Genomic DNA, 13,383 nt, shown 5'->3' on the forward strand with positions numbered 1-13,383 from the left:
CATGAATAGCAAAAACGGCGAATCAAAATCCGAGGCAACCGTCAAAAGTAGAATTGCACTCTGTCCGTCGTCACGTATGAAAGAGCGTCGCCAACTCTCATCTTTCACGTCAAAGAGCCCGTGCATGATTGTCAATTAGTCTCTGACTGCACAGAGCCAAAGTGACTGACGGCTGTTCGAGCACACGGGAGTGAGAGAGATGACAGATACATGACAGCAGGAAAAGGAGACATGCTGTATATGAACACATTCGAGCTTTATGGACAATACAAAGGCAAGGACAAGTCTGCAAGGACAAAAAAAAAATCAAGGAAAAAATATATGATATTACTGAAGCGGTCAGCTATTCCTGCTTGGTGCCAGATGGAGACTGCATTGTCGCAGTGTCATTCCTTCCTGAGAGAATCTTCATCAAAGCAGGGCAGATAATGTCCAAATGAAAAAAAACAAACGGATAATTAATACTTAATTTTTCTCATTGTCGGTCTTAACTATACAAAATTTATGTGGATGCTGTTTTCCTCCCTTTTTGTTTTACGTAGTTTAATGTGTATTTTGTTGTGTTTTGTGTTTTTAAGTGCTTCAGTGTCGCTGAAAAAGTTAAAAGCTTAAATTATAAAAAGTTCAATTGAAAATAGTTGGGTTTTTTTGGATTTTACTTTTTTTTAGCTCTATTTAAATAAAGGAATAAAATTACATTATAGCAGAGCTTTCTTTGCTTCTCGACAAAAAAAAGTTTGCTGCTCTACACTGTGAATTTAAGAAATAAAAGTAGTTGACTCCATAAAAAAAGAACCGATTCATTCATCATATTGTCACATTTTTATTGTTTAATAAAGCCCTTGTTTCATTTTTCTGGGATTAACCTACAAAAAAAGCAACCACAAAGTTAGAAAGTGAAGTTCTCCGATGAAGTCTTTGATTTGCAAAACTACTCTGCAATGCAAAAAAACATAATTCGAGCCTTGGAACTTTTTTTTTTTTCTTCTGGCACAGTTTTTCTCCACACTACATGATTTTACTGTGTTGTTATGTTCAGGCTGGTAGTTCTCTCCGTGGTTTTGTTCGGCCTTCCCTATGGCTCTGACCAGTCCTGTTCTATAACACTGGTGGACCATGGCCGAGGGTACATGGGCATCCTGGTCAGCTGTCTTATCTGTGAGAGTGCCATCATGTGGTTAAGTATGAGAGGTAGCATCCTGTACACACAGCCCAGGGAAGCTGTGCAATACGTCATCTATATCCGACTAGGTAAGCTGCCCCACTTTTAATCAAGGATATATTTGTACGTTATTGATTTACTTTCTGGTTCTGTGGTATAGTTTCAAGAATAAGGAGAAATAATGTTTTTTTGCTCATATTGATTATCCTCCTGAACCTTTTCTCTCTCTCTCCAGCCATTCTTCTAGTAGAGCTTGTGTATGCAGTCGTGGGAATTGCCTGGCTTGTTCAGTATTACCAACCATGCTCTGATGTGACTGCCAAAAACCTAGCTTTGGGTGAGTCTAACACAGGCTTTAGGTAGATCACTTGTGAGAATGTTAAAATGGTACCATCATATCCTACAGGCATGAATAATATTTAGTCTTTTGCCATCTGCTGCAGTCATCAACACATATCTTTTTGTATACAGAACTTAGATTATAACCTGTTTTTAGTTCAACAAATTCATGATTTTTGGGGGGGTTGTGAACGGACGTCATTCACTCGAACTTGATAACTCAACTGTATTTGAGTTCACTTGAATGAATGACGATTCATAAAATGCCCGGTGAGATACATTGTGCTCCTCCACATGCAATTCTAGTTTGGTTTGAAATGTATGTATTGTTCTGTTGTGTTTTAGGGATTGTTGCATGCAACTGGCTAGTGATATTCAGCGTCTGCATTACGCTTATGTGCACTTTTGATCCTACCGGTCGGACATTTGTCAAACTGAAAGCAACTCGCCGGCGTCAACGAAACCTTACAACATACACACTAAGGTACAAACAAACCTCGTTTTTTGGGCGCACACATGAACAGCCACACGCCGATTATCATTTGTTTCCTTATTAACAAATTTCCTCCGCATTTAGACACCGACTTGAAGAAGGCCAGGCCAGCAGCTGGAGCAGGAGACTGAAATTCTTTATGTGTTGCACAAGAGCCCAGGACACACAATCAGTGAGCCACCTTAATTCATTTTTTTGAAATAGAACTGCTTTTGGAATATGCAGTATAAAGTGAGCCCTAAGTATACCAAGGTAACGCTATACCATGTTTCAAGGTTACAAATGACATGCAATGAAGTACCGGTACCTTAAAATTCAGGCTGCCAAACTTGTCCAACAAAAAACAAATTGTGCATCTCTCTTTCTCTTTCTCTTTATCTCTCTCTCTCTCTCTCTCTCTCTCTCTCTCTCTCTCTCTCGCTCTCTCTGTGTCTGTGTGTGTATGTGTGTATGTACCTGTATATACACACACACACACTATATTTAACCATATTCAAGACACAGTGAACTCTGATAAACCAAGGACCCCCACACTATATCCATATTTAAGTTTGTCAGAGATACTGAACACACCATGCCCTCACATCTGCTGCTGTCTTCTGCAGGATGCATATTCAGAGGTGGCAAGCCTTTTTGCAGAGTTCTTCAGAGACCTGGACATTGTGCCGAGTGATATCATTGCTGGCTTGGTACTCCTCCGTCAGACACAGAGATCTAAAAGATCATCTATCCTGGACCAGGTATTCAATGTTTGTTTAATATGCCCCATATAAGCCCATAAACACTATAAAAAAAAACACAACAAAACCAAAAAACATCAATTGTATTTTCACTCTGGGAGTCAGCACTTCATCACCGAGCCGCCAATAATGCTCGTCATGTAGTGTATGCATCTGTGTAAATGGCGCATGCATCAGACATACGAGAAAATAAAAAGCCACTTTTCCAAGCTAGCTGTGTTAATGCTTCATTTGAAACAAGATTGTTCAGCTTTTTTTTTTTCTCTCCACAGGGCAACAACGATATTTTAGCCTTCCTGTCTGGGATGCCTGTCACTCGGAACACTAGATATCTGGACCTTAAGAACTCGGTAAGTCCTTTGGTATGTATATGATGAATAGATGAAGCCAAAGCTGAAAATCATATTTTCATTCACACTGCCCCTCTATGTATGGACCTTTACACGTTTTCCCTTGTTCACTATCCTGGGTGTAAGGCACCAATGTCGAATGGTTTCAGACAACTCAGGAATTTGATGACTTCTGATGTAATATCAGAGGTCTAACATAGACAAAAGGTCACATACCGCGACTCGAGTCTCATCACACCAGGCTCCTTTATGTTGAAAGTGCTGTGTTACCGACATCATGCCATCATCTTAATGATGCAAGTGTGAACATGAGTGAGATTGGGACACTGCAATATCCTCTTTTGTCGAGTATTGTCCGAACGGCATGGCTGAATCAACCCGTCCACTGCTAGGCTTCTGATGCTCGAATTTACTCGCCATGCATCGTGTATAAAGAAATACTTGACTTATTGTGCAATTTTCAGCAGTAAAATGGAAATATTTTGTCTGGAATTAATTTGATGACATTTTACTTCTAAAGCACTTTTCATACAGAAAAATGCAACTCAAAGTTCAAAATATAATGTAAAAAGAGGACACCTCACAACATACACAGATATATATCTCCTTAAGCATCCCTGCACACGCACACACACACACACACACACATACACACACACACAGGGCCAGTAACTCGTTTACAATTAACACCTTTGAAAATGCATTTACCAATTGCTTTTGACATCATGTGGTCAGAACTCGGGTAGAATCCAATCATGGCTCATGGGAAGTTCAAAGTTGAGACTTGATTAGTCATTACCTGATCCCTGAGCATTTGTGATGTCATCTGGAGTCGACACCAAGTGGCAAAATGTGTTCTCAATGGTGTACATGAAAAATCATTACGCTATTAAATTCATTCTAGACAAAATATTCACTTCTTACTGCTGAAATTGCAGTGTGTGCAAATGTGTGCCGTGTGAACACCCCGATTAATTATGATGCCAAAACAAACAGTTTGGTCTTTCAAGAAAAGTATTTGGTTGGCCTAGACCACTCACAAAGAATTGAGATACAGAAAAAGTTTTTCCAGATTTATTCACTTGGCGTGATATTTTTCTTTCCTTGTGTGTTGTGGCTTAAATGCGTATCTGTATCCTTCTCTCCCAGACTGAGATGGGCATGTATAAGGATGTGTGCTACTACATGCTCTTTGCTCTCGCTGCGTATGGTTGGCCCATGTACCTGATGAGAAAACCAGCCTGTGGACTGTGCCGCCTCGTTAGCACCTGCCCGTAAGCACTCAAACATACATCCTCACAGTTTTGATCACATGTTGTTTTATGAGTCTTATGTGGCACTTTAGAAAGGATGACATTTTCTCATGCATCAGCACTTGCTAAATGATAATCCGTTGAGATTGTGGCACTCATTTAAGACCCGCTCACTCCAAGCAATGTTGGAACTAATCACGTTCTTACACAGTATGTAATGGGATTATGTATTTTATATACGCTACACAACAGTTCATTTTGGGCCCACTTAATGTTTCATAGTGTTTTTATGTCTGTTTTCCCCTTCCTCTGCCCCCAGGTGCACATCAATGTCTGGCTCACGTTTGTCCCAGTCAGTGACAGTGGAGGAGGACAATTGTTGCGGTTGTAATGTTTTGGCCATACGCAGACAATTCTTGGACCGGGATCTGAAGCAGGTTCACATAGTCTACACTTCCTGCCATGATGCAGTGAGTATTCTACCGTCAAAGCAGTTGTAGGTGTTGGAGGGTGTACTTCCTCAGTTATGCCAAAGGCTACTTTTGTGGAGCAGTTTATGAACAGGTTCAAAAAAGGAAGCACCTAGCCAAGCGGTCAGCCTTTGCAAACATTAGTGAACTAATGGGTTGTCTAGTGCTCACCGAATATGCTTGTGGTACCTCTTAGAAATTCCTTGTTGTAAATTGAACATTCAGACGTATTCAAGTAAAATGGAGTTTAGGACCAACTCGGGCATGGAAAGCACATGGCACACATTGTTAAAGACCAGGGTCGCTGACGGCTGAGGTGGATAGCGTGTAATAGTTTCCACCGTTCTGCTGACTCAATTGCACAGTTCTAAACTTCATCTGGCATTAACAACGTCACTAAAACTGTGCTGGAGTATTCACAGCAGTTTCTGTGGCCGAGCAGCTGCATAAACGCCTTACATCACCTAACACAATGTCACGCATTGGATGGAATAATGTGAAGCATGCCATCACTAGACGCTGTCACAGTGGAAACAAATTTTGTGGAGTGACATATCAGGCTTCACTACCAGACTGATGAGAACATTACAACTAAGGAAGGGCGATTTTACAATCTCCATTTCCAACAGCCTGCGTTCTTACAAGATTCGGAACAAAGACATGTACAATGTTTTAAGTTAAAGTGGTCATTCAATTGAGCATGTTAATGTAATGTTATGTATACAGCGATGGTTGTTTTAAAGTGCTCTATAAATACAGTTGAGTTGAGTTGAGTTGTCCGGCCATTGCATATGAAAACTGCTGGTTCTGCATTTTGGGGAAAATCTGGAAAGATTAGAAACTCACTAGAATTTACGGTGATGTTTACCAATGTCACCGTTGCATAAATATGTCATTACTTCTACTCAACTCATGTTCATCTCCTGTTCTGAACTCTTACCTTCACTGGTCAACTCCATCCTATGAGGCTTAGTACTTTCAGATCTGACAAACAACGGCTTATCAGTAAACATGAATTCCAAATTTTGATTTCCTGTAATTATCTTTACTGTCTCGCCTGCACTAATGACTCTCATTGTCACCACCTCACCTGAAGAATATCTATCTATAGATCTATCTATCTATCTATATAGATGGAGAGAGAGCGATACACACACACACACATATTGGGTGGGTGTATTGCTTGTCTCAGACACTTTTTAAAATGAGAAATCAGCTGTGCTTGGTTACAGAAGATCATTATGCAGTAGGAAAGGAAATCTGTGACTCTTGTTTGATGCTTTTTGAGCAGATTCCTACTCTTTCTGATACAATGCCTGGTCCCTCCCCCCCAACCCCACATTAGTGTAATAGCACAATTGCAGTTAAAAATGGCACCCAACTAGTTCAATTTTGTGTGATGTCAGAGGTTTTATAGCCTGAGGGAGCCTGAAATTAGGCGAACGCTCAAGCGTCTATATTTTGTCATGACTATTTTGTTGAAGCGGTGCAATATTAATGGCTTTACTATATATTGGAATATTAGCTGTTATTTGTATCTGTTTTGATGACACTTTGCTCACTTGTTTAGTTGCTGAGAGATGGAAGAGTTGTGCAGTCTCAGTGGGTGTCGCAGTCCTCTGAGACTGCGTTTTGTCACCCATTTGTTGATGAATTGTCATGAACTGAGTCTCAAGATGCCGAGAAAAAAAAACAACCCCACACACACTTTTGGACTGTAAATGCTCATATTTTCACATACAGATTTTAGGCTGAAGGTTAGTCTGGCTAAAGGGTTGGAAATGATTACCATGAGGTGCATTCGTCATTGACGGTGTATCGATTCTGTTCTTTCGATGTGTTATAGCCATGTGACACTTTACATTGCATGATCAGTTTCATTGAAGCTAAACTTAACCTCTCACGTGACACATCCAAATCTTACCACCGCAGTTTTATCCTTGCGATGATTCTCACCTATTATCCATTTATACTGTACACTCTGCTGTCTTCTATCCATTTTCCATTCAGGTTTATGAGACCCCATTTTTTGTGGCAGTGGATCATGAAAAGAAGAAGGTGGTCATCAGTATCAGAGGGACATTATCGCTAAAGGTGAATTTCATCTTTGCACAGCAAGACGCTCGACTTCTATCACCTCGAAACCTGTGTTGGGCCCCATCTTCTCTCTTAGCCTCATCCGCACTGAGGTTCAAGGCAGTGTTCACAAACTCCTACACTGTGCAGGCACAGTACCAAAGCAGCACTCGGATATAAATGTCCTGTCTATTGTTTACGTAACACTAAAGGGAAGCTTGCATTGCAGTATTTAAGGCTATGATTGAAATGTCAGAGATCACTCACGGCTGTGACAAATGACAAAATACTTTTCTCAGAAACCTCAAATTCTAGAAAACTCTTCATTTTCATTTTAGCATAGAATGTTTTTTTTAAATGAATGTTGTACTTTTTACTTTTAGCCACCTTTTCTTTTTACTTTGACCTGTTTTCTTGTGTGTGGCAACAGGATGCGTTGACTGATTTGTCGGGGGATTCTGAGCGTTTACCTGTGGAGGAACAGCATGGGACCTGGCTTGGTCATAAGGTCAGAGAGAAATGATATAATAGTACATTGGCTCTGCAGTCACTATCTTTTAAGAAGAGCTCAATGCAGCAGAATTCTTGTTCTTAGTTGGACCACTTAATGCTTCTTTCTCTTTTCTCTTAGGGGATGGTTTACTCAGCAGAGTACATTAAGAAGAAACTGGAGCAGGAAATGATATTGTCACAAGCTTTTGGAAGAGACTTGGTACACGGACACATTCACACTCTTTGTCTAGATCAGGGGCACTCTGGGACCTCATTGTCCTATTGTTGCAAAATCGTGACTCACTTTGATAGAGGTTAAAAACAATATTTTGTTTGGTTCAAGTATAGCCTCTGAAAACACATGCAGTAATATTTTTAAACACCGTTTAAAATTAGTTTGATGTACCTTCAAAAGCATAGTGGTAGCTATGACGTCCGCCAGCCAAAGGCTGATTTGAACGGTACTTGTTTACAGATTTAATTAGTTGCTGTCCTGTCCCTTCCTTAAGATATTCCACGTGGGACCTGTGTACTGTACCTTGTAAAAAAAAACACGTTTTTGGCCGTCTTCAACCCACCCAAAATGGATCTGCTACCCACTTTTGTGTTCCGACCCACCAGTCGAGAACCACTGGTCTAGAGGATGAAAGGGGGAATAGACGTATCGATATCCTAATACATGTATTTTATATGGGGTTATACTTAGAGCGTAATATTACCATAATAAACAAGGATAATTTTGTAACTATTGCTAAAGTAGCTGCAGTATATGGGCTGAAATATCTGCCACCAGAAACTGTTATTTGAATAATTTGTATTTGGTGGAAGGCGCAAGCATGTAAACAGAGGAGCTAGGAGCGAGTACCTAGGAGTGTGCAATTAGAAGAATGAGATGAGCCCTTGGCCTACTGTTTGAAAGAAATTCAAGCCCACTTTTTCTGAATGATATCATCGTGCTAAGGCAAGTATTAGCCAATTCTTTTCACCTCACACGATGGCACTATTTAGGAAAAGTGGGCTCGAATATACTATTTGAAACAATACTGCCTATTGATATGTGTTGTGCACCATTTCTAGCGGCTAGAGATTCCAGACACCTAGATTTTAAATCTAGCCCTAGGTGTCAGTAATCTCTAGGGTATGTAATTCAATGCAGCAGGACATCAGGTTTAAAGAAAGGAAAAAAACAGAAAACATATTGCCTACAGGGCTTTGTTGTGATATGTTCATAAGAATGAATTGTCCTTTCCTCTATTTGAAAGGAAGCCCTATTTCATCCCTGCCTGACCCGATGATTTATACCAATAATGTTAAGGAGCTGCTTAGGAGATCCAACTCTCTGGAGAGCCCCATGTCATAAGATATCCTTTATTTGTCCCGCAAAGGGGAAATTACAATCAGAATTCAGAAAGGAAAAATGCTGGGTAGGGAGAGGGAAAAAAAACCCACGCTTGAACTATCCTCTTCCGAGGATAATTTAAGTCCAGGATAAAAAAGACCCTAGCACATGAATAAGCATTAGACAGTTACAACAAGTCACAAGACATAACATGTATAAGGGGGGGGATGAATGGGAAGGGGCGGGGGGTAGGGTAACCGCGACGCGGCCTAAAATGACCAGCTGCATGGTCACCGTTGCGCTCCGCATTATCGAACCACGTCACGGGGGGGGGGAAAAGAATCGGAGCGATGAAGACGGTGATAACAAGGATGTGTATGCGCGTGTGGTTGTCCAGTTGTGTATGTGTATGCGTGTACAGGTCATAGCTGCTTCGTCGAGGTCTGCTCATCATGAAGACAGTCCCGGCTTATCAGTCCATGGCCGAGAAGGAGGGGGGTGGTGGTGGGGGCCCTAGACTCCATGCGTATTTCCATCCAGGGGAAAGGCCAGATAGCGTTGTTTGTTTTGGAGAGACGGCCGCCAACAATTCAAGACAGCCTTGAGTCCTTGGTCTGTATCTCTTCACTGGCGCCGATCAGCCCGAATCCGAAAACTCTTTCCGCAGCGTGGATTCCAACGTCTCCATGGTATTATCGATCGCGCGGAGTCGCTCCAACACCGCAACAATATTGCGGTTGAGCTCAGTCACCGCTTGAGTCTGAGTGTTGGACATTCGCGCCAAGCCATCCAGAGTGACCGGCAGCTTCTTCACTTCCAACAGAGCCGCTCCCGTCGGTTGAATTTTGCGATAGAACAGCAAGCTGCCAACACCAAACAGCAGCATACCTGTTATCAAAAGGCCAATAATGTAGATGTCTTCCACATCCTCCACGGACAGTACTGTCAGGCACACCGGTCTCCACTTTCTCCATGGATCCAGGGCGTATCCGGCAGCAAGTGTCCCCGGAGGGCAAGCAGGCTCCCCACTGCCCGCTCTTTCCGTCGAAAAAATTTTGTCGATTACATCGAGAGACCAGCCAACTAATTCCATGGTTAGTTCTTCAGATGAAAACACGGTAGGAGGCTAGGGAAAAAAGTTAGACAAAGACAGCACAAAAGACTAAGTGGCGAGCAGGGAAAAAAAAGGTGGGAGGGCAGGGGAGCTGTGCAAAAAGCGGCCGCCTTCGTCGAGAGCCAAGCAGACACTCAAAAATGATGATGCTTATTAGTTGAAGAGGATATCTGTGTGTCTGCGATTGGTTGCTATTCCTAATGTAAAGGTTGTCTGTCACAGCTAATTTAAATCTGAATTAAGAGAACTGGATATACTTTGAATGAACTGAAAGTGAAAATATGTATACCCGTAGTCGCATTTTCAGTGACGATCCAATATTTCCCCAGTGTGGGACAAATAAAGGATATCTTAATATAGTTTCAGAGAACATAATTTTACGTTCCGTGTCAAGTTTATCTTCACTTCCAGTTCCAGACTAATAAATCAAATTTCAAGTTGGACAATTGAGATTCAGTTTTTCAGCACCATGTGTCAAACAATAGGAATTCAATTAATGTCATTTAAATTCATTTTTTCAATGCCATTATTCAAGTTGAGCTATTCGAATTTAAATATAAACAATTCAAATTACATTTCTGGGAGCACATACTTCATCCCATTGTAGTGTGCCAGTGTAATGATACGGGCCATCTTTCAACAGAACAAGGGCACCATGCATTATGGACTGGTGATAGTAGGCCATTCTCTTGGTGCTGGTACTGCTGCTATTCTTTCCTTCCTGCTGAGACCTCAGTATCCCACACTTCACTGCTACTCTTACTCCCCACCTGGTGGCCTTCTTAGGTAAATTTGTCCTTTTTCACACACACACTCACACACACACACACGGACAAAACTATTTTGTACCCCTCTGTCAAAGAAAGACAAAATCATCATCATCATCATAAAAGAAAGGAAATAATGACATTAAAATTTTACTGGTTCAACAGTATAAATGAAAAAAAAATCATGAAAGAGGCCTGGACAAAAGTGATGGTTCTCTTCACTTCATATTTTGATGTGCTATCTTTTGAGGCAATTACTTGGCTGCTTACTTTCAGTGAGACTTTTGTACCTCTCAGCAGGTGTTTTGGTCCACTCTTCATAGGCCACCTGCTCCAGTTGTCATTCCCAGGTTTGAAGGATCAACTGTTTCTGTTCCTTTCACAGTTGCTCAATAGAATTTAGATCCAGGCCTGTAGAAGACCACATGAGAATATTCCACTGTTTGCTCTTAGCCATTCGTGTCTGTTTTTAGTTGTGTGCTAACGTCAAGCCCTGGTTAAGAAACAAGAGGAACAAAGCAGCTCTATGGAACTGTCTCTCAATTCAACTTTATTTATAGAGCACTTTTATAACAATGACAACCACATTCAAATCTCTGTATTTAAAGTAAAAATCAGACGTAGAACATCAAAGACTGCTCAACTCCCAGAGTAGCCTTTGATATGTGGGTCTCAAAAATCTACCCAAATTTTCCTTGTTTTAGCACCCTAATAAAAACCATAATAAAGTCAATAAAAAGAAATGATACATTTTAAAGTGCAAAATAACAGTTTACTTCAGTACATTTACATAATTATTTAAAATTCAGTATACAGTAATCCCTCGTTTATCGTGGTTAATGGGGACCAAAACCACCCGCGATAAACGAAAATCCGCGAAGTAGCGACCAATAAACATATAAAAAAAAAATTTAAGTCCGCAAACGGTCTGAGAGAAGCTGCAAAACAACAGCAAGTCACATAGAGCAACATATACAGTACTGTACTCCATGTATATGAAAAAAAAAAGAATATGTTTGAAAAAATCTGCGATGCACTCAAACAGCGATAAACAAACCGCGAAATAGCGAGGGATTACTGTACGGTGAAAATGGAGTCCGGAATGTATTGCTTGTACAGAGTGCTAATAATGGAAATTTTGGATGTACATGGATAGAATTTTTTGGGGGGTTCGGGGGGGATATCAGACCAATATCAATATCGGATCAGGACACACCTACATATTTCCCTAAATCAAGTCAATCCCAGAAAAAAACTTGTCCTCATCCTCGCTATCAGGTTTTTAATACTGAGCCGCACTCACTGATTTTACATGTGACACAACGCAAAAGCCTCAGTAGAAGTCTGTTATTTTGAAGCGCATTTGATTCAATTTGATAAATGTTGATTTGGAGTAAACGGTTTGTTCAACCAATTTCTCCACTATTTTTCAACCTGCTTGACTCTTCTTTTCAACCAGTGAGGATGCCATGGAATACTCCAAAGAGTTTGTCACCTCTGTTGTATTAGGAAAAGATCTGGTACCAAGGTATCTCCTTCACTTGTATATTGTAAATGCACTCCTTAGAATGCTGAACTTGTCACAGAGTCAACCATTGCTGTTGTCTCCTAGGCTGGGCCTGTCTCAACTGGAGGGGTTCCGTCGCCATTTACTAGAAGTTCTACAAAAAAGTAACAAGCCAAAGGTAAGCCTCTTCCTGTAACACCTGTACAGGACCTTAAATGCAACATTGATTTGCTAACACTATTTCACGTACTGTATAATGCTTCTGCCTAAAACAAAACAAGGCATTATGCCTCAAAGCAGAGATAATGTGCTTTTATTGCCACAGTGGAGGATCATTGTGGGAGGCACCAAATGCATCCCAAAGTCGGAGCTTCCACTTGAGGAGGAGGATCCTCCATCTCAGCAAGCAGCACCCCCCAGCAATCGTCTGTGGCTCCACCCCAGTGACCTCAGCATCGCCCTCTCAGCCTCGACCCCCCTCTACCCTCCTGGCCGGATCATCCACGTGGTGCACAACCATCCTCCAGAGACCTGGTAAGAAGGCTGGTTTCAGAGCTGCACACTTCTTTCTCTTATTATTTTTTTTGTGTCAAAATGAAGGGCACCCAGTTGTTGCTTTTTTTTATTTTTTATTTTTTGGGTTTTTTACTCTCCCTTCCTCCAAACTGGTGGTAAACCACCACTGCAATTTGTTTACCAGAGAAATGACAGTCAGACAATCCGTGCGTTTAAGAAGCCAATGTGAGATTTTCCCTGGTAATTTACTGGATACTTGACTGCATTTAGAATCATATGTAATTGTCTTTTTGTTTCTGTTCTTAAAATATTTTTTTTTCTAAGTGACCTCTAGTCTATTCACATTCTCATATTGTTTAGTTTCATCAACGCTTCCCCCGTGTTGACAGGAAAATGAGGTGGATGGTAAATCGATTTTTTTTTTTACTTTGTCTTATTGATTTAAAACGTTTCTCACTATCTCATTCTCTCTTTTAGCTGTGGGCAGGAAGAGCCAACATACTCGGCTCTTTGGGGGGACAACAAGGCCTTCAATGAAGTCATCATTTCGCCCGCCATGCTTAATGAGCACATGCCTCTCATGGTGATGGAAGGTCTAAACAAGGTCTGTTTTCTTCATGTGCATGCTGATTCTTTTGTCTACACTGACGTGGTGCTGGGATGTCATTCTTGTACTTATTAAACTATTGCGTGAAGAGGGTGTTTGAATAATAGCTACCTATTTAAAAAAACATTTTAGTTATATTTTAATTAACTACTAATGGG

At 40.9% G+C, this 13,383-nt stretch overlaps 1 protein-coding gene across 5 annotated transcripts in view; it reads left to right on the top strand.

Moving 5' to 3' along the window:
* dagla (diacylglycerol lipase, alpha) overlaps positions 1-13,383 on the top strand; it is a 36,047-nt gene that overhangs the window by 13,462 nt on the left and 9,202 nt on the right. For all 5 annotated transcript variants that reach the window (XM_086106422.1, XM_086106423.1, XM_086106420.1 and 2 more), the window contains 16 exons: positions 1,040-1,251; positions 1,398-1,499; positions 1,847-1,985; positions 2,079-2,166; positions 2,600-2,734; positions 3,007-3,084; positions 4,234-4,358; positions 4,657-4,807; positions 6,818-6,901; positions 7,314-7,391; positions 7,515-7,595; positions 10,472-10,614; positions 12,055-12,123; positions 12,208-12,280; positions 12,428-12,636; positions 13,096-13,222. In XM_086106422.1, the coding sequence (XP_085962548.1) occupies positions 1,040-1,251; positions 1,398-1,499; positions 1,847-1,985; positions 2,079-2,166; positions 2,600-2,734; positions 3,007-3,084; positions 4,234-4,358; positions 4,657-4,807; positions 6,818-6,901; positions 7,314-7,391; positions 7,515-7,595; positions 10,472-10,614; positions 12,055-12,123; positions 12,208-12,280; positions 12,428-12,636; positions 13,096-13,222 (1,894 nt within the window). The remainder of the gene's footprint in view (positions 1-1,039; positions 1,252-1,397; positions 1,500-1,846; positions 1,986-2,078; positions 2,167-2,599; positions 2,735-3,006; positions 3,085-4,233; positions 4,359-4,656; positions 4,808-6,817; positions 6,902-7,313; positions 7,392-7,514; positions 7,596-10,471; positions 10,615-12,054; positions 12,124-12,207; positions 12,281-12,427; positions 12,637-13,095; positions 13,223-13,383) is intronic.

Source organism: Hippocampus guttulatus, chromosome 3 (genome assembly GCF_054856545.1).
Source record: "Hippocampus guttulatus isolate MCC_2025c chromosome 3, RoL_Hgut_1.0, whole genome shotgun sequence".
NCBI lineage: Eukaryota > Metazoa > Chordata > Actinopteri > Syngnathiformes > Syngnathidae > Hippocampus > Hippocampus guttulatus.